The 27,724-nt window shown below is 37.2% G+C and overlaps 1 protein-coding gene across 1 annotated transcript in view; it reads left to right on the plus strand.

Annotated features, from left to right (window-relative positions):
* rngtt (RNA guanylyltransferase and 5'-phosphatase) overlaps positions 1–27,724 on the plus strand; it is a 92,116-nt gene that overhangs the window by 28,697 nt on the left and 35,695 nt on the right. The window contains exons 9-11 of the mRNA XM_042777344.1: positions 6,357–6,492; positions 8,243–8,314; positions 21,511–21,675. Of these exons, the coding sequence (XP_042633278.1) occupies positions 6,357–6,492; positions 8,243–8,314; positions 21,511–21,675 (373 nt within the window). The remainder of the gene's footprint in view (positions 1–6,356; positions 6,493–8,242; positions 8,315–21,510; positions 21,676–27,724) is intronic.

Genomic DNA, 27,724 nt, shown 5'->3' on the forward strand with positions numbered 1-27,724 from the left:
AATTACAAAGAGTGGTCTGCACACTAAAATCTTTTAATTCAGTTCAAGCAGGTGACACAAGCAGACACTAAAAGGCAGATAGCTAAAACGTCTGTTTTTATCCCCTGCTTTAAATCAAATAAAAGATTTTAGAGTGTGGAGCAATCTTTGTAATCACAAAAGAACCCCCCTTCACTTCACATTGGGGTCCTGATCATCCTGTCGTGTTTATTTCACGATAATAACCGGCCTGATGTACATTATTCCTTTACTTCTGTAACAGATTAGTAGTTCATTTACATCTGAATCCAGTCAAAGCATGTGCTGGCTTTGTGTAAGGAGCAGTAAGAAAATCTTCCTCTCAGCTGGAGCTCTCAGATCTCATTGGCACATATTCACATTTGGTGCGTGAAAACACATTGCACTTTGATGTCAATGACACAGAATGTCACCTGTCTTCATTTGTCCCATGTTTGTTTCATTCATTTGAATTAGAAGTGTTTCGTTATGTTTAGTAATCAAGTTTTTATTTTTTAGTATAATGCTCTAGCTGTTTGGTGTACTTGATACAGTGAAAAAGTGTAATGAGCTCTAAAGCTTCTCCATCTCATTCTGGATTTACTTTAGAAAATTATACTTTATTATAATTAGGGGGGACCCCGAATAGTCAACACTTCGTTAGGAGGAGCCTTATTCGACTACCAATCTCACAGTCAAATAATCACAAAGGTGTTATGATCATGCCGTTTTGGCTGTATGGGGGAGCTCAAATGTCTGATTTCACATAGAACTACCGGTTTTCTCCCAGAGTTAATATATAGCCTATTAAGATAATGCTGTAAATAAGAATCTGAAAAGAAAGAAGCTTTAAATAAATATTTTAACGTGTGTAAATAAATCCAACCAGCCCTATAGATAGAGCGCGAGCAGAACAAACAACAGTGTGTAATATTAATAACTATGACTGGGACTGTCATATACATAACATTATAATGAGAACACTATTACAATAACAGCTTTTTGAATTTTTAGAGTTTAGTTGCCGAGATTCTGCACGTTGTTGCGTGAAGAACACGTCCACAAAAGGAGTTCATTCAGAGCCACGCAGACACGTTCATGCATTAAGGGCATTTTGTGCAGATAGCCTATAACTCGTAATATTAACGTTATGTTGTATAAATAACAAAGCGTATTCTATAGGAGATAAATGATGAGTTAAATCCCATTGATTAAAAACCTACTATCAAATACTTCATTCTACTGGTCATCTTCAGCCCGCGCAGCTCAAAACAAAAATGCAAAACATTAATAACTACTGTCATATACATAATGTTAAAGAGAGCACTATTATAAAAAATGTTGTGAATTCTTAGGGTTTCGCTGATGTTTAATGTTAACTACCTTTTAATCAAAACATTATTTTTGTATCTGTGAGGCGTCCGTTACACATTTTCCCTGTGTGTCAGTACTTATGGCTGTCGAATGTCTGACTTGACTCTTGTTAATGTATTTTGCCCCCCGCCCCCAAACACATGATTCGAGAAATAAAATAGATAAGAAAATTCCAATTCGACTATGAAAATCCTTATTCGGGGACACCCCTAACAAATGTATGACTTGAATTGAGCATTGCAATCCATCATGTTTAGTTGAAGGTTTAATCCAATGTTTAATTATTATTAAATGAATTTGAAATATTTCCAAAATGATTGCAGAATTAGTCCAAAACCACATCTTAAGAGTTTTTTTTTTTTTTTTTTTTTTTTTTTCATTTTGGCATGTGGGCAGACACTGTCAGCGTTTGAGCCAAGCAGTGTTGTTTATTGAAGTCAAATGTGTTCTCATTCAGTCGGTTCAATACGTGACTGGGATATGTCATATTTCACACTCTTGCATTATTCCCTGAAGACACCTTCATTCACATCTAAAAGGCCAATAGCATATAATGACATGGACGACGTGCTGAATATAAATGTGATGGCATGAGATCTTCAGCTCCTCACTGCACTCTGAGAACATCCTGCGCTGTTAATGCTACAGTTAAACAGTTAATGCTAGTTATTGCTAGTAAGTCAAAAACAAGACATTTCTTAGCTTTGTCAAGTCAAGACACCTTTATTTATATAGCGTTATTAACAATACAGATTGTGTTAAAGCATCTGTACAGCATTAAATAGGAAAATAGTGTGTCAATGCAAAATGACAATAATAAACACTCAATTTTCAGTTAAAGGCAGTTCATCATTGAATTCAATGATGTCATCGTCCAGCTCAGTTCAGTTTAAATAGTATCAACAATATCACTGGATATTAAGTGTCCCCAACTAAGCAAGCCAGAGGAACCAAAACTCCATCGGTGACAGAATGGAGAAAAAACCTTGGGAGAAACTAGGCTCAGTTGGGGGTCCAGTTCTCCTCTGACCAGACAAAACCAGCAGTTCAATTCCAGGCTGCAGCAAAGTCAGATTGTGCAGAGGACTCATCTGGTTCCTGTGGTCTTGTCCCGGTGTCTAGATAGTTACTTTTGTGACTGTGATTGCATAGTTGTGCAGAGTTAGAGTAATTTTCTTTTGCTTGTGCTTGTGTTGGTCTGAGCTGCAGAAACAGGGAATCGAGCTGATCATATTGAAATTAAGTTGTAATGATGAACACATTTCTGTAACTGCACAGACTTTGATATGTATGATGACTCTGTCTTTCTGAATGCTGGCGATGACTTCCCAACAATGATTGGGAGAGCCTAACCAGTGCTATTGAGCTTGCAGTGAAGTGAGGGGCTCAGTTGCTTTTTAGACTGCAATATATACAGTAGACCCAAATTTAGGATCTGTGTACTTGAATTGCATAAAAAATTTCCATCCATTTGGATTACGCAGTTTTAACATAAACTAATAAACTTATGCAAATGTTATGTGATGCATATTTGCCACTCATGCATACATGAAACAAGTTGGATTTCTGTAATAATACTAATAAACTGAATGTCTTGTAAATGCACAAAAATGGGTTTATATATTTATCATCAATAGATGCAGTTTGTTTAAACCTCATGCATTTTAACTAGCTTGTCCCACAACTAGCCATAATTTATGTTCATACATTTAACGGAATAAATCACAATTATGCTGATTGTTAAATAATTTAAATAAATTTTAATAAATGAATTTTGAACATATTGTTTAAATGCAAATAGATAATAATAAACTATGCTACGGTTATTTTTATTAATATAGAAATCTAAATCTAGAACCCTATTTCTTACCTTTTTCATTTATGAATGACTGGCAAATTTGCATCACATTAAGTTTATTAGTTTATGTTAAAATTGTGTAAACCAAATTAGTTAACCAAAAATTTTTACATGCAATTCAAATAAATCTTAAATGTTTAATTTTAGTCCTAAGTATTGTATTTGAGTGTAGCTTCTCAACACCGCTGATGTTCACACCCTGTCATCCGTCATGCATTTAGTTTGCTCTGGAAAGTTATTTTACATCCTGATACAGCATATATCCCTTTCTCTTTTCAGCTGCGTGCTTTCTCTGAGCCTCCTTTTACTTATGTCCTTTTTGCATCTTGTTTTAGAGTTGATAGTCTTCAATTTATCATCTATGCTAGAAACATGACCTCTGAAGTGGCTGCTAAATTTCACTTGATTAAACCTCACATGATTTATTTTTTCTTTGTTTAATTATGTCCATTATGAAAAGTATTTATCTTAATTTTTCTGATGGAAGTGAACCACATGAAATGAGGCTTTGCAGCTCATCAGTTCCTGCAGTGTCGATGCCACCGGGATGCATGTTCTTAATCAGTGCTTTTCTTTTCAGCTGCTAATTTCTGCTCATAAACATCCAAGAGCTACTGATTCTGACTAGACTTCTTTCCTTCTTGTTCTTTCTTGTTTTGTAGCCGCAACATTTTCCAGTCACCTCTATTTGACCTTCCATCGTTTACTTGTAACATTGTGTTTCTTATTAGTAAATTCTTCTTTGTATTTGTTGGTCATTATTAGGGTCCTCAAAGGGTCCCCAATGTATTTGGGGCTGTACGTTAACTTTTTTTTCACATAGCACTGGTGCTACAGAGGTTGAAAGTTTTGTAGCACAGGCCAAAAAGTTGTAGCACAAGTATAAAACATCTGTTATCACGTCTGAAAACAAATACAAGTAATGGAGTTCATCACTGAAACAGGCACTGATGTTCCATACAGAGCGCAAAAATACAAACCATCACAAATATTGTTTTAGACAAAGTGTTTTCTTAATTTGCTAAAAATGGAAGAGTGCAGAAACATAACACCTCTTACACCTTAACAAAATATAAAATAAAAAAGAATGGCAGACATTTAGGCCAAAGTGAGCACAGATAAAAATCTCTGTCATTAATCTTTGTTATTAGAGAAAAAAAAAAGAGATATACATAACAAATACACATAATATACAAATAAAACAAACAGTGCTTTATTTTTCAGGTACAATATTTAGCAGTAACATTCAAGAAAATGAATGAACAAATGTTACACTATTTACACTATATACATCAATTACACTTTTTTTTAAGCAACTGACTGATGATAAGTTCATCAGTTGAGAGCAATGATTGATTTTTCTCTGTGTTTTGTTGTTTTATTAACATCATTTACTCAAGTTGTTTTAAACCTGAATTAGTTTATTTTGTTTGTTTAACATAAAAGTTATTTTTGAAGAATGTGGGTAACCAATCAGTTGCTGGTCCCCAGTGACTTCCATATTATTTTTTAAGTCAATGTGGACCAGCTACTGTTTGGTTACCAACATACTTCAAAATATCTTCTTTTGTGTTCAGCACAAGAAAGAAATTAATATAGGTTTGGGACAAAATGTGAGTAAATAATGACGTAAATGTATTTTTTTGGCTGAACTATCCCTTTAATGACAGTCGGCAGCATGTTTAGTAGCTACTGTCCCTTTAAGAGCTGCAAGCGTTTCTCTCTCAACTGTTTACTTTCATTTCATCAAACATAACCAACTCTGTTTATCTGTAAACCTTGTGTGTTTTGACAGTATTAGACGCAAAATCGATAAGACGCGAAAGACAACTTAGTGTGAGCGTGCTTCATGAGTACGCATTTAGAAAAAGTGCATGCAGAACAGCACGTGAATGAAATGTTTAACCGGTATGGCTTTAATAAAGCAGATGCAAATAATGTAGTTTTGTGATTGCACATACTGTAAGTGTAGTGCAGTGCAGTGAGAGTAAAACTACCACTGAGCTAACACTGATGTGAATGTATGTGGCGTTGTGGATTATATTGAGATGGAGGGAGGCACCAGAACTGCAGCTGATACAATGTGCACTGCATATGTATATGCGCCATATATGTCACACTGTAGCCCTGTTTGGTGTTCTTTATACCAACCCTTTTGCGTAATCATCAATCCAAAGTTTGAATCTAACATAGTTCTCTTTGAAACATCACTCAACAGTTTGACCGCCATGTTAAGATGTTGAAATGTTTCTTTTAACCATGCTTCTTGCAAATATTTTTATCAATATCAACTGCTGTGCGGTTGCTAGGGTACCTAGGGTGGTTGCTAAGGTACTCGGGGAGTTGCTAGGGTGTTGCAATGCGGTTGCTAGCGTACCCACGATGGTTGCTAGGGTGTTGCTATGCGGTTGCTAGGGTACCCGGGGTGGTTGCTAAGGTTTTGCCATGCAGTTGCTAGGGTAGCCAGGGGGGTAGTTGCCAGGGTGTTACTTTGCAGTTGCTTGGGTACCCGGGGGGTTGCTAATGTGTTGCTATGCGGTTGCTAGGGTACTGGGGTGGTTGCTAAGGTGTTGCTATGTGTTGCTAAGGTACTTGGGGAGTTGCTAGGTTGTTGCAATGCAGTTGCTGGGGTACATATCAGTTATCATATCAGTTTTATCAAAATTAGTAATAGAAAGTCATGCAGAAGTACTGTGCATACAGAAAGTACTGTGCAAACTTTAGATTTTTTTCACCGTTCCAAATAGACAATTACGCAACCCTAACAAGGAAAACTCTCAGAGTCACTTTGGTCTGTCATAGTGAAACTTGGGCTGGGTTCTGCTTTGTTTTTTATGCCTTGCCCTCCGTCACATTGATATACGTCATTGATTACGTTGGAACCCTTGCAATAGGCTGAACTGGAATGCCTTAAACCCTTGAACACTTGAAATCCACTGTGGAGTTGATTTATTATCTACATTTTTTACCTACTTTTATGAATTTGTTTGATGCAGCATTTTATATGTATATAGATAATGGACTGTTTTAAATATTTTTTTAAACAATTATTTACATATCATAGAGTTGTTTGGGGTAGGGGTAAATGAAACTCGATCTCATCACTCTGTCTCTTGTGTTTTTACAGGTACATGATGTTGATAGATGCAAAAGACGAAGTCCATATGATTGACAGAGACAATTCGGTCTTTCACATAGCCAACCTGGAGTTTCCTTTCCGGAAGGATCTTCGCACCCATCTTTCCAACACGCTTCTGGATGGGGTGAGTTATTGGATGGTTTGAAAGCCTGTTAATCAGGTTAGGCAGAGAGGATGTGCTCTAGTCCTACACTTAGTGGAGGCTCACAGGTTTGGTTTACATGAGATGGTCAAAAATAAGTCAGTATTGTGAGCTAATGTATCTTTCTTTAAATGTTAAAGAGGATCTTGCTCTCAGACAAAGAGCAAACACAGAATTAGGTTCTGTTTCACGCCTTCTTTAGCTTGAATGAACAAATGCACACAGAATTATGTCAAAATGCCCATCTTGGTGAGTATGTCTTCAGTGAAGGTAAACAGTCGAGAAAGCAATCTGTGTATCATATTGCATCCATGTATTGTCTCTTAGGGCCCTATTTTAACGATCTAAGCGCATGGTCTAAAGCGCACGGCACAATTGCACTTGTGGCATGTCCGAATCCACTCTTGCTTGTTTAAGGATGGGAAAAATGGTCAGTGCGCCCGCCACATGGTCTAAAAGGGTTTTCCCTATTCTCTTAATGTAATAGTATTGGGTGTGTTTTAGGCATAACATGCCATAAACCAATCAGAGTCTCATCTCCCATTCACTTTAAAAGCCAGCTGAAAAACGGAACGCTTCTCTAGCAAGGAAACGGATCTGCTTGTGCGCGTAATTCTGATATTTGCAATGACTATCCATTATGATATGTAGGCATTTTTATATTTATGTACACAATAATAATCTTTTACATTTGAATCCTTTAATTTTTAAAAATGGTTGTGTGTTGCTGCGCGTCCCTGTGTGTGTAATAAGCAGAGTGTACTGTACACGCGTTGTTCAGCCGCCTTTTGGCGCATATAACTAACACACACTTTAAATAACAAAAAATATATATTGCGGAAGACTTTAGACCAGGTTTCAGTTGGTCAGTGGCACAGTCTATGTCAGTTGCCTCAATATAGCAACACGCCAGCAATGCGCCTGAACACACCTCATGTTCAGACCAGTAATGGCGCAAATGCATTTGCTATTTAAACAACGTGGTGCAGGACATGAAAATTATAACTGCGTCGGGCTGAAACTAGCAAAAAACACTTGCATCGCACTAGGGGTGCACAATAAATATCAGCCGATAATTAATGCGCATCTCGTCAGTAAAGCTGGTTCTCTAATCAGCGGTAAATTCCATCAGGTGCTTGATTTCACACAGAGCAGGTGTTACTACACAGAGCCGTTGTTAACTGACAAGCTGCGCAAATCCACGTTCATTATCATTAATCGTGCACCCCTACATCGCGCCTAGCGCCGCATTGTGCTGGGTCTATGATAGAGCCCTTAAAGTGTTCTAAAAATAAATGGTCTCTTTTGCTGTGGTATCGAAATTGGAATCAAGAATTGTAAAAATGTAACTGGCATCTAAAATATTGGTGTCGTACAAGCTTATTTATTAGAATACTATATAACGTGTTTTTTTGCCCACTTGGCAGGGCTAGTGAAAATGTTGGCGGGGCAAGTAAAAATTTGAACCACTGTCCCGACCAGGCCAGTCAAAAAAAATCCTTTTATTGTTTTTGTTTTTGAAAGAAGACGTTTTTGATCTTGGACATCTGGACCCCATGTATTAACTTAACATTACTATTCTTTAATTTGTGTCTGTGCTTGAGTTTTAACGCTAAATATCTTATATTGATTTTTTAAACTTTTATTACATTGTTACATCGTATTGATCTTAATAGGCTTGATTTATGGGCAGTATATCTGCATTTCTTATAGTCATCGTCTTTTTTTGCAGGAGATGATTGTCGACAAAGTGAACGGCCAGCCTGTCCCGCGGTATCTCATCTACGACATCATTAAATTTAACGTAAGTGCCTTTCAGTAACAATAACAAAAATACACTCCTGTTTGTTCTTTATTTAATTAAGAATTGCTTTTGGCATTAGCACATGCTGAATTTACTACGAGGTGTTTCAGCCGACATTTAAAATCATGCCATCATTTATTATCTATCATATCTTTCCAAACCTCTGACTATCATTTGTGAATCACAAAAGGAAAGGTTTAGTGTCAGATACTGTCAGCTCTGGAAAGAACAAATGCAGCTCTCAGATTTAAATCAGGAATCTTACATTAAAAAATGTCACCTTTAGACACAGCAGGCTTGAATTCAATAATAATCTTCTACTGTATAATCTTCGTATCAGCTGAATAATAATAATTTTTCTTCAGAATATGTGGACTATAGCACAAAAGTCAGGTGCATATTTTGTCCTTTCTAAAGCTTGTCTATAGAAGTCACCACCCAAGTGCTGCATAAATATTTTACAAAATTTCTATTTGTGTTGCTTAGAAGAAAGTAAGTCACATAGGTCCCGTTTTACGTCTGTAATTTAGCCTATTTCCAATTGAAATGGGATATACATATATATAAACATATACATATATAAACTGCTTGGTGTCATCAGCCAAAATAAAAATGAGGTCTAGTAAATTAGTTTTGTATAGGGCTTTTTGCAATACATTCAAGTAGCTTTAAGTTAAGTTTGATTTATTGAACATGCAGTATTGAATCATAAAGAATGTGTATCAGGACAAAATATGGCCAGCTTTGATTTCATATCGACTGGATGCTAATAAATTATGTTGTTCAGTTTATTTGTTAAGGTTTGGGAGGAAATAAATGTATCGTTGAATTTTCTTGCATCATTTTCTGTTTCTTGAAGTGCAGTATACGTCAAATAAATCCAGGCAATCACATGGTGCACAGTCTGCATTTGAGACGGGACGCTTGGATATGTCTTGCTTGCTTACCATACTGAAAGGAACACTCTGATCCATCATTTTTTTACGATTGATGGCACAGGCATTAATTGAGCCTGTCCAATGATGATTCTGAAGACTAATATTCACTTGAGTTATAGTGTTCGCATAAGCACTATGTACATATCACCAGCTGAATTTATTACATTTTTATTTAAAATGAGTGTATTAGAGACTAATGCAGATATGTTTTGTGGAGCCCAGCTGGAGTTCTCATTGACAAGCAGCATGTGGGAGATTCTTGAGTTTGCTTTGTTTAGCTGCTCTCAGTGTTAGTAATGCGGCCCGTCCTCGTTCTGAGTGTGTTGTGAATCGATTAGTAAACTAGAAGAGGCCCTTTTAAACAGAACTCTTCAGTGACATTATAAATGTCACTTTTGTTCAAGTGAATGCATCCTTGATAAATGTTTATACATTTCACATTTTGGTGTGTTCAATTTTGACACATAATTTTGCTAAACTAGAATTATTATTATAAAACAGATAGTTCCGGTCCTTGATTCTGATTGGTTGAGCCGCGTTTGAAGCTGTTGTAAATTACTCTACAAACATACACCTTTCTTTACTTTTGTGTGTTGCTCGGCAACCACTTTATTGCAAACACAACTGATTGTGAGGAACTACATTGTTTGGTTGAAGAATAGCTACTGTTTTTATTAATATCATTACACTTTATTTGCTCTGTTTGTTCTGTGAAACCTTTACTATGGAATAACCATTTTACATTACACTTTATTTGCTCTGTTTTATTTGCTCTGTTTACAGTCCTACCTAACAACGCCCCTTAGCTGTTATAAATTCACTGTAAACCACAGTTTCTTGGGGCTTACTGCTTTATTAAAATACAACAAAACATTATATTCTGTTTTAGTCGGAGTAAAATCAGCTAAACTGATTGAATATGATGAGATTCATTAAATGTATAGGACATTTTTGTCAAAACACCGAAAACCCTTACTAAAACCAGAAAGTGCAAAGTCTTCACCATAGCGAGTACATAGTGATGTTTTTTAGCCATTCTGAACACTGTAGCATTGTGGCGGCGGGATTGTCACCTCTTAAGTATTCTTGTAAATGTACAGATTTTGTTGGATAACAGAGCTTTTAAAAAGAACTGTTCCTGTAATGTGAAGAAATTCTGAAGAAGCGTGTGTTCTTGGACCTGTGTGGCATATGGTATGAAAAAAAGGATTGTCACTTTACTCTTCCCTTGGCCAAGACTTCCTGGAGGTCCCGTGAAGCCCCCTGCTGTTTTCTGGCCTGTTGAAGGTCTGTCCTGTTGGGCTTGGCAGGCAATACCTCACCACTGCTTTCTCATGAATCAGTGTTTTCAAAAATTATAGTTGTATCTCTCTTTGCTTCTTCTTTATGGATATTGCATTTGTTCTCACTCATCTTCGTGATAGTCTTGTAATGTGGTCACATTGACAGAACTGGCATTCATATGCAGATTTGACTTCTTTTAAATGTCTCTATGACTCTTTTCTGAAACTTAGTGAGCTGCTTCCCTTGACAGCATTTCAAGGCTTCACGATCATGCGACACAAAGCCCGTTCTGAAAGTTAAGCAACCTAATTATGCTGCTTCTGAGTAGGAGTGTTTCTCCAAAGAAGCAGTGGTGCCCCAGGAAAATTCAAATGAGAAAATAATTGACGGATATAAAAAATAAGAGATCAAATAATGTGTGAGGAAGTCATTTTTCAACAGCAGATAAAGTTTCAGTGGGAGGCAGCATCTCATTGCATTCTCACTGAGCTCCTATAACTGACGTGAATGTGATGGCTGTTACTAGAGAGGAAGTGATGCCTACACTCTGCTGGGATTGGCTGATGGCTCATTCTGTCAGTGGAGTAATAGCTGTCAAGATCTTGTTTGCTAATGGTCCGTAAATCAACCTGAATGGGTCAAACCGAACAGATCTGTGGAAATAAATGGAAAACTATTAAAATGTCCTTGTTTTTAAGCCACCCTCCCGTGCCTGTGGCCCTCATGACTCCTGTGTTTCTGAGGGTTTCATGACTAATGCTCCAACAAGAAGTTGACCATTAATAATAACACTCATACAGCCTTAAAGGGATAGCTGACCCAAAATATTAAAATTCTGTTATCATTTACTTGCCTTTAAGTTGTTCTAAATCTATATGAGTTTCATTCTTCTCTTAAGGATTAAATAAGATATTTTGTAGAAATGTTGGTAATCAAACAGTTTCTGGTCCTCATTGACTTCCATGGTGTGGTTACTAAGCATCATGTGTAGCAGCCGTTACTATAGTCTCTTAAGAAAACTCTGTATCGTCTCACCCTTAAAGAATCATTAAAATATGCTAATTTGATACTGCGGTGCTTAATATTAGCACAGTTGAGATTGGTTGTGCAGCACAAGAGGATTTTTATTATAGAACAGAATTTATTTGAAATAGTCACTTATAATCAGTCGCTGATCAGTTTAATGTAGCCTTGAAGAGTTGGGTTCTTTCAAAGATAACTTCATTGTGATTCTAAACATGAACAGTAGAGTAAATAGGAAACATTGGAATAGAGAAAACAGTTTACATGGATAAACAAATGCTGTTTACATGGATAGCAGGCTACATTTTAGAGCTTTTGGAAGCCATTTATTAATCTTGGCGCAAGTAACAATTTGTGCACTTGCTGATGAATTTGATGGATTTTCTGGCTTGGTACAAGCAATTACGGTTGCACTGGGTCACTGCTGGAGATGGTAAAATTCCAGATGAATTAAGCTACTAAAATATCTCTGATTGCTGATTGATGGTGTGTCCCTATCACACAGAGTGTTCCAGATCCCAACATAGTATACAACATTATCACTCTCTGCTGGTACTGCTAATTGTGGAAAAAACACATACTGGACATACACACTTATACACACGGTGTCATGCTGGTTAATTTTATTTATCTGTTAAACTTTGGTGTTACCCTTGAGAGCACATGCATTACACATGCTAGACTGTGTTTAATACAGTCTAGAATAAGCTTTTTGCTTCTTTAATTACTGATATTGGGGTAAGGCAAATAGGAATTTACCAAATTCCTTCAAAACTGGTAATTGGGGAATATTAATCATACTACAACACTGACCATAAAAAGTGAAAACCAGTTACTGCTCTTTAACTCTAAATAGCTGCCTGAAAGCGAAGATTAACACAAGGTTAGGTCTAAAAAAACACGTCCTTTTAATGAAATACCTGAGCTGTCAAATTTAATTTCTAATATTTTTCTTTATACCTGTACATATTGTCATTGCTGTGAGCTACTCACATATACTGTAGAAAAACGAATTGATTCAGATGAAAAGCAAGTATTTGTGCACATGTATGAGTGATTAATGACTATATCTACAATTTAATTATTTTTTCACAAATCACGCTGCAGGCTGAATTCGACTGCTTTAGCAGCCTTGAATACTTGAGACCAGACTCAGCCCTCTTCTGATCTCGGCCTAGACTTTCTTCTGGTCTCTGTCTTGACTTGGACTAGACCCTCTTCTGGTTTTAGTTTTGACTCTGACTCAACCTTCTTGATTTGAACTAGACTCTCTTCTTGTCTCAGACTAGACCCTATATTCTGGACTTTATCTTGAATCGGACTTGACCCTCTTCTGGTCTCGATTAAGACAACCTTCTTATGTTCTCAGTCTTGATTCAGACTCATTTCTCTTCTGGTCTCAGTCTTGATTCAGACTCGTCCCTCTTCTGGTCTCGGTCTTGATTCAGACTCGTCCCTCTTCTGGTCTCAGTCTTGAGTCACACTTGCCCCTCTTCTTGTCTCAGTCTTAATTCAGACCTGTTCCTCTTCTGGTCTCAGTCTTGAGTCACACTTGCCCCTCTTCTTGTCTCAGTCTTAATTCAGACCTGTTCCTCTTCTGGTCTCTGTTTTTTTTGAGTCTTGTTTCTTCTGGTCTCAGTCTTGATTCAGACTCGTCCCTCTTCTGGTCAAACTAGCTCTTCTGTCAATCTTAATTGATTCAGACTCGTTCCTCTTCTGGTCTCAGTCTTGATTCAGACTCGACCCTCTTCTGGTCTCAGTCTTGATTCAGACTCGACACTCTTCTGGTCTCAGTCTTGATTCAGACTCGACCCTCTTCTGGTCTCAGTCTTAATTCAGAGTCGTCCGTCTTCTGGTCTCAGTCTTGATTCAAACTAGTCAGTCTTCTTGTCTCAGTCTTAATTCAGAGTTGTTCGTCTTCTGGTCTCAGTCTTGATTCAGACTCGTTCCTCTTCTGGTCTCAGTCTTGATTCAGACTCGTCCCTCTTCTGGTCTCGGTCTTGATTCAGACTCGTCCCTCTTCTGGTCTCAGTCTTGATTCAGACTCGTTCCTCTTCTGGTCTCAGTCTTAATTCAGAGTCGTCCGTCTTCTGGTCTCAGTCTTGATTCAAACTAGTCACTCTTCTGGTCTCAGTCTTAATTCAGAGTCGTTCCTCTTCTGGTCTCAGTCTTAATTCAGAGTAGTCCGTCTTCTGGTCTCAGTCTTGATTCAAACTAGTCAGTCTTCTGGTCTCAGTCTTAATTCAGAGTCGTCCTTCTTCTGGTCTCAGTCTTGATTCAGAGTCATCCGTCTTCTGGTCTCAGTCTTGATTCAGAGTCATCCGTCTTCTGGTCTCAGTCTTGATTCAGACTCGTCCCTCTTCTGGTGTCAGTCTTGACTCTTCTGGGGCCAGTTCCATAAACACAGCCACTCTGTTGTTAAGACTGTGTCTTCAGAGCTAGTTTGACCAAACTACCTTTTGTAACTGACTTAACCTGTTAACCTGCACCTAGACGACTGTGTTGTTAAGAGAGTGTCTTCATTGTTTGTTTGTGTAAATTTTTTTTTGTAGATAATGAAACGAGACAAATTTAATCTTGCACGATACACCAAAAAAAAAAAGCGGAAGATTGTTTATTTGAATTCTGGCACTCTCTCGTGACAGCTGGTGACGCGCGCTCTGACGCACCTGTCATCTGATGGAGGCGAAACTTAGCGATCGCCTTTTCTTTATTTTTTTTTATTGTTCTACATTTTTTATATATGTGTGAGTGTGTTTTATGTTGAATGTGCCTGTATCTGCATGATTACCATCTGTTTGAGTGCAAATCAGCTCGCTATTACTGTGTAATCACAGCTATCGACGTGAATGCCGTCTATATGAATAGAGTGCGATTTATTGACTTTATGGCACATTTGTATGATTACCATCTCTATAACTGGCCTTCAGCACGTATTTTCATTGTAATTTATTGTAAATGCTGCATTTCTAGCAATCTCAGGATGTTCTGTAATTTGGCATGATTTTTTATGTCTTTTTTATTTTTCTTATTTTTCTTACTCAAATTATTCTTATTGTATCTTTCTAGTGCTCAAATAAATCACTTATATGATGTCTAAGTTTCTGTCTAGTGTTTAATAGTTGAAAAAAAATATGCAGTGGTGGGTTTAATGACTAAAGTAGTTTGTAGAACCCTTCAATACAAGATATTATTAGTACTAGAGATAGTCTCAGAAAAATGGTTGCAGGAATCTAATTTTTCATGGTATCTCCTTCAGATTTGAAATATAAACTCATGAGACATTTGACTTTCAACCCATTACTTTTCTAGATTGCTCCAGGACTGATTTCATGTATTTTTATATCAAATAAAAAAAAAATTCAGTGTGGTAAAAAAATTTCAAGGCACTTCAGTGTCTATAACTTTTAATATTTTTGAGCATTACCAACTCTGGTTGATAAAAAGTACAGCCCAAAGGGTCTTCTTTCCAAAGACACCAAAATTATGTGTGTAACACACTGAAGTAAGGAACTGTTACAATTTTAAGTTAGATAGGGCACTTTCAGCTGTGAGTCCCATAATGGGGGGTGCTGGCTAACAGGTTAAAAAATGTTTGACCAGTCTTGAAGAAAAAAAAAAAGATGATGAGAAGTTTTTAAGACTAGTCTAAGCAGGTCTTCTGGGCTTTGTCTGTCTCGGACTGTCTCTGACTCAGACTGATGAACTGGTCTCAACTACAACAATATGCTTAAGCCAGACCCTTGATTTACAGCATACAATCTATTTTGTAGCTTATTCTGCAGAGAACTGCCTGTGTAGGATGACATTATCTCAGTGAAATATAACACCACCAACCACAGTTTGCTTTTTGACTTAAAGGGGTGATTAAGCTGACATTGATAAAAATGCAATAACACACTGAAGTACGCTGTATACATGTTAATGTCATAAAAACAGATTATTTTACTGACACACCAAACAAACTCTAATGCATAGTTATACAGTGCTTATGGTGCGCTCATTGCATAGGAAGTCAGCATGTGCAAAATGCTCCAAGGCTCCCGTGGGCCCCAAGCGGTCTGTGGGGGCACTTGTGTTCTGCTTCATTTGGCAGTCTTGGGCCATGCAACATGAGGCTTTGGAGGCCCCCAGCAGTACTGAACGAAAAGCACTTATTTTAAAATACTCAAGCACTTTGTGTTGTCTTTGTGATGTAGGCTCAAGGTTTCCTACCAGTTCTTACATTCTCCTCCTGTAGTGATTTGTGGCCTCTGCGATGAAGAAGAAAAGAAAGTTGGTAGTCCTGTCTTTTATTTTTCATGTAACTCTACAGGATGGATTGAGCCTGCTGTTAGCGTTATTTTCACGCACTGTTGGAGTTGTTTTAGCTCCTGGTTCATTGAATGAAATATGCAAATGAAGCACAATTCCTCATCTAGGTTTTGGAGGATGCAGCAGATAACTTGTAAGACAGTTTGATGTTTCTGTGAGGCTTTCAGTTCTGCTATACCTCAGATAGGATGGACTGAAGAAGGTCAGTCAGATCATGTGTGGACAGTCAGTCAGATACTCAGTCAGTGAAATGCTATTAGATGCCCTCTGCGGTGTCAGAACTGTAGTTGTTCATGACAGATGTGTTTGCTGGGTTCTGCAGAGCTATCAACAGATAATGTGACGTCTGAAACCTGCTGTTGTACTGCTGTTTACAACCAGCACTTTCAGTTTATTGATTATTTAACTTTATTGCTCATTTAAATGTTCTTTTATGCATCAAGCATTGCTATAACTATTACTCCAGATTTAGTGACTAGAACAAACCACTAACCATATGTATTAAACACAGGTAACTCACTCTACGTAATTCATCAAAAATAGTACAAGTGTATCAATGTGAAGTAGGAAGATGTTGAATTTTTAATATATAAATTACTTCAGTGTATGAAGTCATAAACAAGGCCGAAGCTAATCAATTGAACATATTATACAGGATTTGACTTTCCTTAAAATACTTTGGGTTTGGGTTTACTGTTTTTTTGGGGTCATTTTTTACGTATATATAAAAGTGACCTTCATTTTTGTCAACATTTTGTCATGTCATATTCTTTCATTTTTGACAATTCAACTCAAAATGCCACAATTTCAGTTCAAGACAATAGTCTTAGTCCATGACAGTGTAATAGATTTCTAACAAAACATTTTCAAAAATGAATGAAGATTTACATATCTTTCATTGTTCGTCAGTAATCTTGTTAAAATTAACCCTGAGAAAGAGCAGTTCAGTGGATTTGTTTTCTTTTCTTCTTTTTTTCTTTAAATGTGGTTATTATAAACTGCCATTCAAAGTTTGGGGTTGGTAAGATTTTCTTTTTAAAGAAATCAAGTATTTTATTCAGCAAGGACACATTAAATTGATCAAAAGGGACTGTAAATACTTTTATAATGTTGCAAAAAAAAAAAAAATTATGCTTTTATTTTGAACTTTCTTTCCGTCAAAGAATCCTTCATCTATCATGGTTTCCACAAAAATATTTTCAACATTGATAATAATCAGAAATGTTTCTTGAGCAGTAAATCAGCATATTAGAATGATTTCTGAAGATCATGTGACACTGAAGACTGGAGTAATGATGCTGAAAATTCAGCTGCACATCACAGATATAAATTACATTTTAACAGATATTCACATAGAAAACAGCTATTTTCAATTGTAATAATATTTTACAATATTGCTGTTTTTACTGTATTTTTGTTCAAAAGAATGCAGCCTTGGTGAGCAGATAAGACTTCATGCAAACACATTAAAATAAATCTTAAGGACCCCAAACTTTTTAATGGTAATGTATGTCAAAGTAATTGTATTCTTTTAAAGAAATGGTTTACCGTTAGCTTCTCAGTGCTGTTTTAGCTCTGCATTATGCTGCTTTATTTATTGCCTCAATCACCCCTGTAGAACTGGCTCAGTGGATCTGAATCACACTTTCAACCGTGCATTTGTAGAGAGATTTGTGCTATTATTTTCCCAAGCAATTTGAAATTTTGGAACATGGGTGAAACACCCTAGATTTCAGACACTGAAGAGCTGGGCCATATCCAGAGACCTGAACACCACTGAGCCAGTAAGTATCCACCCAGAACCGAACCTTAAGGCTGATTTATACTTCTGTGTCGGACCTACGCATAGACGCACACCCTATGCCGTAGTCCGATGTGCACCTCTCCAAAAATCTAATAGCGCGTCAATTCTACGCGGACCGCAGGCGCTGTGATTGTCCTGCTAGAACCCCTTCCTCCATATGTACTTGAGTTTGGTGTGTGTTTATTAGGTGCACTTTAATATATTTTAATGTTGCACCTTCTTATTTAAAATTAAACAAAGCAAAGAACAAGTGTCTTATCGTTTAACATACTAGCATTATACATAAGTAGTTGTCCGGACAAACAATGTAGATCTGCCGTGGTACAAGTCCTTGTGGAGATGGAAAGAATGCCATATCTTCTCCTGTTCTGTTGTTGTCTCCTTTTTGTAGTTTTAAATAATGACTTAATGATTTGATATTTATTTGATGCCGTCACAGCTATAACAACGCTTCTCAGACAAGCCACAGTACTGCGGGTTACACCAGCAACATGCCCGTGGACACTGCAGACTAGTGGTTTGCATGTGTACTGCACATTGACGCGGACAACGATGCCGAAGTATAAATGAAAACTGACGCATAGCCTACGGCGTAAAGGATACGGCGTAAAGGATACGGCGTAGGTCAGACGCAGAAGTATAAATCAGCCTTTAGTAATCGCACAGCAATGCTTTTGTCATGTCATGCACAAGCACCACTGTTTCCTTTACAATATTGTGGAATATTGTTGTAATATAAAATAGCTGTTTTCTATTTGAACATATTTCAAAATGAAATTTATTCCTGTGATGGCAAAGCTGGACCAGGGCTCTGGATAATATTTTAACCGTGTAGTTTTCAAATCATCGAAAATAACCCAGTCAGCAAAAACTGATGTAGAATAAAACAGGATTGCTTAATCCCTTACAACATGCAAATGACAAACCCCTGTTTCTATTTGTCATTCTGCGGAGCTGTTCCTTTCCTCATCTGTATAAAATCAGATCTTTTTTTGCAAATACCACATATTAAGTGATTATTACAATTACATTTTATTCTATGTAGTAATAAAATCCGTTACATTGTGATTGGAGACAGAGCAGACGGGAGTGGAAGTGCAGTCTTTAATGCTGACCCTTTCTGCTTATCTAAAATGATTCACCTTTGAATCTCATTATGTTAAATAATTTTTTCACATTATGTTTCCATTATTCTGCCAGGCCCTGGATTTATAGAAGCTTTCATTACTTTTTGATATGGAGTGTGTAAGTCTGGAGAGTCTCTTAAATATAGATGAGCGGTTTATTCCTCAATTTGCGTTTGGAAGTTGCCCGCAGAGAGTTGGGCTGCCGGTGTGTCTGCTCGTGCGATAGGAAATTGGAAAATTGCAAATAAGATGTCAAATTTATAGAGGTCGGTTTTGGAAGATGTCTGCTGTTAAATTGTATCTCTTTCTTACTCTCATCTCTCCCCAAATAACTCACCTCTGAAAACTCTTTGAACACTTTATGCTTATATTTTTGGATGTTACATACATGTTTTAGCCCTTGTTCTTTAAACCATGGATTTTAAGCGTCAATGACTTCTTAAATATCTTAGAAGTTTCTAAATTATAATAGATATAAAAAGTTTCTAATTTTCACAGGGCGAAATCCAGTCCCTTCAATAGAAATCCTCACATGCACATACATGCATATGAACACATCAGTTGCAGGACTTCATTTGTTTATATGCAGAAATACAGACTGTGTTGCATCAAATACGGTCAAATGAGTCAGAGTCACCCGAGAGGAGCTTTCTAAAGAGATACGAGTGTCTTCTGTCTACACGAGGATACATCGTTTCAGGAACAGGCCCCTTCAGATCGTTAAGGGCCCGTTTTGTCTGTGGAGAGCTGCAGTGGATCCCCCTGGAGATGTTCAGCGAGTCACTGCCTTTCTTGAGGCATTAAGTGAGGAGGTGAAGCATTGATTCAGTCGTAGTGAGGTGGTTCAGCGGTCCCATTGGAGCGCTGCCATACATCCGAGACCAGAGAGCGTGATGTGGAGATGTTACCATGGAGACGCGGCTGTGGTCGTGATGGAGAGAGAGTGAGGTGCACGTATACATACCGCGTCTGTTCCTTCAACACAATCCCTCAGCACACTTAATGGGATCAAATCAAGATGAATCAAATTTTGCCAAACAAATCTTTTCGAATATGTGTTTATTTGTGCAATGTAGACATACTCTAACATTTAAACTCCCCAGTCCACCCAGAGACCCACACAATAGAGACAGCTTGACCTGAGCTTTAATGGAAAGAAATGGGGAAAAATCTGTTATGAAGGTGTGGAAAAATTTAGGCCAATTTAAATCAAGTGGTAATCCTAATTTGGGAAGTTGTCAGCAGATGAGTCGCCTGATGGAACATCACATTGCATTGTATCTCGATTGAAGTCTGTGAATTCATGTCATAAACTCCAGCTTGTAGGTCTTTGTATGCTCCTCCTGACAATGAAAATGCTTTGCAAAATGACACAGTCTCAGCCAATCATTTTGAAAATATGAAAGTAATACAAACGTGTCAGATTTTCATTGCATTGGTAACACAACTGAGCTCAAGTGGAAACATAACTGGAACCGTTCGACCCAACGGTGGAAATGTGGCTTTAGTGAACATCTTTGTGCTGCGACAATTACAAAATTTTAAAAGAAATTACGATTTGACACACTTTTTCTAGAGCTGTTAAAAATATATGTAGCTAGTGTTGTGTTGGGATGATTATTTTCTGAAGCCTATATAAATTCATCAAACATCTTAACATTGGGGATTTTATACAAGTTAGAGGTATCCTAGCGCAAACTCTCTTTTGGCATTAAAATAACTACTGCAGGGTTTACTAAAGGCATGCAATGAAACATTAGCAATGAAAAGGCATGGATGCATGACCTTACTGTATATTGGGTTACACTTTATTTTAAGGTGTCCTTGTTACAGCGTAATTATACATATACTTACTGGGTAATATTAATTCACTACATGTACTTACTATATGGTTAGTGTTAGGATTTTGGCTTGGTTAAGGGCGACTTGCATGTAATTATGCATAATTAATTGTTATTATAATAGTAAGTACATGTAATGTGTAACAAGGAGACCTTAAAATAGAGTGTAGGTAGATTGTGTTGGTCATTATGGAAGTGAGTTGTTGCGTCTGGTTTCTTTAATTTGTGCATTGTCAGTAGATGAGCCGCAGAACTTTCCACTCCCATCGCCCCGTTTATGGGATTGCGCCCTCAAGTTAATTTGCCCCTGTTTAGTAAATCTGGACCCAAGAATTTAAAATGTTTTATCTTAAGAGCAATCGTAAGAAACAAGTCACTTGTTACTTGCCTTACTCGTGGCTGATTAAAACCTCATGCCTGTTTAGAACAAAAAAAAAAAAAAACATTCTGAAATTTTTCATCACAACCACATTTTCACATGAGGACTTAGTATGAAGCAACATGAGAAATAACACACACACAGAGCTTAGCCAGTTATAACAGAGGTCATTTACATGTAGACATTTTAAAAGTGTACTGTAGATATGAAGGGTCATTTGAATTTAGACATTTTAAGAGCTTAGCCAGTTTTTGTATATTTATGGCACAAAAGAGATAAAAGAGAAGTTCAAACATGAAGTCTGAATGACTGACATGCTAATATAAAATCACAAGCAGTTTCCATAGCAGAGTTACAGTACATCTTGTTATCTTCCACTGGAAAAGACAAACTGGAGTGATTATTTTATTGATTTCTTTGAAGTGTGGAACTAGTCGTGTAGAATTGAGTTGTGTGTGAATTGTGGCTGTGTGGTTTGTTTTGCAGGGTCAGCCTGTGGGTCAGTGTGACTTTAATAGACGTCTGCTGTGTATCGAGAAGGAGATCATCTCCCCACGATTTGAGAAAATGAAGCTGGGCCAAATTGATAAATCCAAGGAGCCCTTCAGCGTCAGGAACAAGCCTTTCTTCGACATCCACGCTGCACGCAAGGTATTTATCCATAAACTTCTGTGGCCATGTGTGAAAGAACAGGTAAATGTTGCTGTGTTAGTAACCTCTTTAATCTAGCAACCACTGTAATCCCATCTACACGTCTCCTGCGGTTCTCCACTGCTACAGTCACTTTGTAAAACTGTAATCCGTTTGTGAGGTAAAACGCAGTGTAGAAGTGCAAGTGCAAAGGTGTTGTTCTCTCTGAGGCTCTTTCAAAAGTTATCTGAAACTTTGAAGGTTGCAGCTCACAGAACACAAAAGAAACAAATGAATAGAGCATCTGTAAACGTTGCTTATTCACAGACTCAATGGTTAGGTGCAAGATTCTTCTGATGTTTGTGTTCAGCCTGGGGACAAACAAATAAACATTTCCAACATGCTGAAGATGATAATTAGTCTGGCTGGTGTTTTTACCGCACAGACGTTTTGCAAGCTGCAAATATATTCTGTATATTGACAATTTATTCTACATTGTGCCCATTTCTTGTTCTTGGAGCAACAGCTCTTGGTCTAGTTCTGGATGTAGGCCTTAAAGGGTTAGTTCACCATAAATTACTCACCCTCAAGTCATCCTAGGTGTATATGACTTTCTTCTTTCAGACGAATCCAGACGGAGTTATAATAAAAATTGTCTTTGATCTTTCAGGCTGTTTAATGCCACTCAGCGGGTGCTTCAGTCCAAAAGAAGTGAAATAAAAAGCACCCATCCTTAATAAAAAGCGTCTCACACGGCTCCAGGGGGTGAACAAAGTCCTTCTGTAGCGAATCGATGCATTTTTGTAAGAAAAATATCCATATTCAATAATAATCACTTTAATCTAGCTTGCAGCAACAGTAGACGAATGAGGTCAGTGTTGCACATGCGCCGCTCAGAAGTGACACACGCGGAAACGCAGCGGAGAGATCATAACAAAACAACAGTCAAGAATTAGAAGTACAAAATGAGGATTTGTAAAGAAGAATGTCGGAGGATTTCGATAGAAGCCAAGAGGAGACTGGTCTTCCTTTGCTAAAGTAAGGAAACTTAGCTTCCTTTGATCCTGTAAACAAACGTTGGTTTTCACGACTCACGACTCATGCGCAACGCTGTCCTCGTACGTCATTAGCCCGGAGCTGCTTCCATGTACAACAGTGAGCGCAAGCTAGATTAAAGTGATTATTACGTTTTGAATATGGATATTTTTCTTACAAAAATGCATCGATTCACTACAGGGGGCCTTTGTTCACCCCCCGGAGCCGTGTAAGATACTTTTTTTTAATGGATGGGCGCTTTTTATTTGACTTCTTTTGGACTGAAGCACTGCAACACCCGCTGACTGACATTAAACAGCTTGAAAGATCAAAGAAAATTTGTAATATAACTCCGACTGGATTCGTCTGAAAGTCATATACACCTCGGATGACTTGAGGGTGAGTAATTTATGGCCTAATTTTAATTTTTGTGTGAACTAACTCTTTAAGGAGTCTGGTTCTGTTGATGGTCTTAGGGAGTCTGATATTGATCTGGGGCTGCTCTTGACTTCAGCTCTAATTGGCGTAGCTGTGGCTTCAAAAACTATTGAACATTTCCAGCCTTATTTCCCAGGAGAAAAGACTCAGCTCATTTAACACACACATCTGTACTCTACTCTAGGGCACGTGGCTAATGGGCGATAAATAGTTTTTGATATTTGTTGCAAAAATCAATTTGAAACATCAATAATAAAGCTTTCTGTAATTTTCTGTATTTACATCTAGACGCCCAGGTGTGTGTGGGTGACACAGATTCCTTTACTACACACATTAAAGCACACATGGGGCTCGCGGTGCTCTCTAACTATATGAGGACATGAACACATCAAACTGCTCAGAGAGTCACCATTCAACATTCATTTGAGAAAAACTATCATGGTGTAATATACAAACAGAAACACAAAGCTCCTCACTACAGACCGCCAAAATAAAAGGTTGACATTATGGCAGAAATATAGATTACTAGTGGGGTGATTTTTGATGTAATTTGATTACATTTTAAAATATATATTGCATTGTTAGTTTAATAAACTCATTTCATTAGACTTAATTTTTTATGATGCATTTGTATTAAATTATAAAAAAAACAAAATAATAATAAAATGGAGCTTATTCTGTGGAATTCAGTCATGTTTAAAAACACATTATCATCAAAATGTCATGCATGTCAGGGCCATTTCTGTGAGTGGTTTAATTAGACGTGTAATGCGCAGATATTGTATGAACCCTACAAAAAGACCTTTATCCTGCTCTCATACAAAGACCCTTACAGTTCAATATCAGGAACACCAGCCAATGAGCTGTGCTCTTCTGTTCCGACTCTATGAGTGATAAGTGGGATCATTTTCTGTGAAATTAACACAAATTTCCAGCATGAAGAGGTTCACCCCATGTCTGCAGTAGCCGTTTCCTAACCACATTTCATTCTCTGTTCATTGTTCGCCATGAATAAGTCCGTTTTCCTCTGGTCTGGTGTGTTTGCGTGTGACTCGGCTTTGTCTTGTTCGGGGTCTGATCCGAGGACGAAGTCTTTCAGGATGAAGTCATAATGACAGGCTGTTGAGAACTGAGAGGGTGTCATTGTTGAGGTCTCCAGCCATCTGATGTGCAGACAGGAAGAGGAAAATAGAGGAGTGGAAAAAGATTCCCATCAGTAATCGGTGGAGAGTGACATCTCCGCTGCAGACTACAGTCAGGATCATTCACTCGCTCATGATTCCATCAGATATAAAGCCTTCAGCGGCCTCCTCCGCATCAGGACTGACTCTCAAAACATGAACTGGCCAGTAATATGCAGGACATGTTACATTTACGCTGGTATGTCCTAAATGGCAATAATCCGCTGTGGTCTGTGGTGATATAAATATATGATGAGTGTATGAAATGCACACTGTTTTGAAAGCTCGAGAGGCAAAGCTTGAGCAGAGTTTGGATGCAAATGGCTCTACATTTAGAGAGAACAAAATGAAAAAGAAGGAACTAATGAAAGAAAACAAAATAGGAAATAAAGATCAAAAACGAGGAGGAGTGAAAGATAACAAATAACCAAAAGAAGGAACCAAGTGATTGAAAGTACAAGTAAAAATTGAGCTATAAATGCAAACGACTCTGCGTTTATTTGTGCATTCAGTTACAGATACAAAGTGGCGTATATATTTGTGCATTAGTGAACTGATTTGTGGTATTTGTCATATATTCATGCATCTGACGAGTACAAATGCGTGCCTTTGTGTGGTTTTGACATTTTTCCACCATTGTATATGTGGCATTAAAGCCCAGCAAGCACATTAAAATGCCATTTATCACAACAAAACTCATATATCCAGTCACTAACTGAGTATTGCGTAATTATATGCATCATGGGACCATAAACTGGCCTGTCAATCATCCTGTGAACATTAACATTCTGATACTTCTCAGTTCACTTTCTCTATCCTTCATCAGTTATTATTATTCAGATACTACACCGTTCTTCCTTCTGACGTTATCCACATTAAAAATGAAGTGGTTTTATTCTCAACCTTTGAACTTGTGTGACATTTAAAAACAATTAAAAACTGATGAAGCACTATACACCAGTCTTCCAGCTCTGAAGCACATTATGACTCGAGCACCCGGCTATCTCCGGTTTATTGTTTTCATGCTTCACTGATTTGAGATAGGATGCTTTGAATACAAATTGTGATGCAGGGTATGTTTGTGTCCGAGTGCAGCTCATGAAGAAAGATGGGTTTCAGGCAAAACATTAATACATTTTGATCTGCACATTGTTAAAACATTCATATACATTAAATGTCACAGTAATTATTATTGTTTAATTAGCTCAGATAATATCTTTTAGCATTCTGCTTTGTTGCATATTTGTTATATTGCATACTTGCTATAAAGTGTTACCAAAAATACATTTTTTATCTTATTACATCGCAATAAAAAGTGTAAAATGTGTAACAATGATGTTAATAACATCATGACATATATTTTAGATTGTAGTATAAATATTCTGATTCACTGGCCTTTAAAGCAGTCTCATTAGTTTTTTTTTTTTTTTTTTTTAAATAACATCAGCTTAATGTTGCTTTGAAAAAATAATTTAATACCGAATTGTAATCATCCAATTTTGTGAAAAGCTGAGCTGTTTGTATACCTGCTCAAATCCTTTAGTGGTTTTAAAGGCTTACGGTAACCTGTAGAGTTTTTGTTTTTTAAGGTAGGAAGGAAAATGAAAGCACAACTGAATCTGGTTTATGAAAAAAGACAATGAACAAGAAAAAAAAAATAAAATGAAAAAAGGACAAGAGAACAAAATGAATAAAAGTGATAATACTAATGAAAAAGAAAGAACTAATGAAAGAAATCAAAATGCACAAAAGAGAAAGAACAAAAAAATTAGCAAGAAGTAATAATAAAAGATGGCAAATGACTTAAAGAAAGTCTTAAATTAAATGAAAGGAAGGTAATGAAAAAGAAGAAACGAATGAAAGAACAAAACAGAATAGATCGGATTCAGGAATGAATGAAAAAAGAAATCAAAGAAAACAAGTGAACAAAAACTGAAACAAAATGACAGAATGAAAGAGAATGACGAACGTTGAGTGGATGAAAGAAAAAATCAGAAAAGAAAAAGAAAAAGAAACGAGAGGAAGAGAATGGGCAAGCGGAACAAAGAACGAAAGAGATAACACAATAAAAAGATCAATCTAAGATAAAGAGTGAGTGAACAAACAAACAAAGAAGAACAAAAGAAAGACTGAATTTCAAAGGATTGGATGACATGAACAACCTGTCCCTCAGTTCCACACGTCTCAGTCACCACTCTGAAAGAGTTTGACGGGAGTTAATGATCTCATTAAGCTGTAATGTCCTCGTTAAACGGGGTGGGATATGGAAACCATCCACTTCTCTGAACAGACCGTGAATGGTGCAGGTAGAGGCTCACATGGAGAGCTTTGAGGGTGAGCTGCATTAGGCTTGAAAGATGTTGTTTGCTGCAGACTGCATGACTGACTGGAATTTTAATACACCATCCACGGCTCTTTCAGCAGCAGCACAGACGTGTTTCTGAGAGATTAAAGGAGAAAATAAAGCAGCTAATGTGGAGTGGAGGGTCGTGCTTCATTAGAAGTCATGGAAAGAAAATCTCTGTTAAGACTCTGCTGCTGTAGCCCCGTGTGCTGCACTAATATAACAGAGTCCCTGTGGATTGTGTGCCACGTTCAGCGGAGGACAGATTATCGCTAATGAAAGAAGTCGGGAGTTTTTCTATTGAAAAGTGTTCGGTTCGGCAGGATATCAGGGTGGGAGAGCTTGTCTGAGCCGTGTTGCGAACATTGACGGCAGAGATCCGTTTAAACGCAAACAGGCTCAAGGCCTTGAAACATTTATTAGAAAGGAATTCATTTACAGCAGCTGCTCTATAATGAAAACACAAGAGCCCCGCCGGGGCTTTTTTGTACTTTCTGTTGTTTGAGATATGCATTTTTGATTTCTGTACACTTCACTATTATAATCTGTTGTTTACATATGATATTGGTCGCAATTTCTCAAGGATGTTCCTCATAGTCAACGTGACATAAAAACAGACCCTGTTTACTTTCTTAAGTGTGTTTCTAGTGTCATTGTTGATTCATCAGTACACATTATTTCAAAGATGAAATGATGTGTTTGTCTTTGTGTCTGTAATTAAATGTATAATTACTTGCCCCACCTCTGAAACCACTCACCAGACCCTTTTAATCTACTTGATTCATAGTGGAGCATACATTTTTTGGAAACACTATTTACTATTAACTAGCTGCTTATTAGCATGTTTATTACAAGAATATTGGCTGTTTATTAGTTCTTATAAAGCACATATTAATGTCTTATTCTGCATGACCATATTTTAGAGCCCTAAAATATGCCTACCTTACTAACTATTAATAAGCAGCAAATTGGGAAATTATTGCGTTAAAACTCTTATTTAGTGAATATGTTCCCTAAGATAAAGTGTTACTCCTTTTTCTCATTGAATATCCAGTAAGACTCGGAAGTACAT

This window comes from Cyprinus carpio, chromosome A20 (assembly GCF_018340385.1).
Source record: "Cyprinus carpio isolate SPL01 chromosome A20, ASM1834038v1, whole genome shotgun sequence".
NCBI lineage: Eukaryota > Metazoa > Chordata > Actinopteri > Cypriniformes > Cyprinidae > Cyprinus > Cyprinus carpio.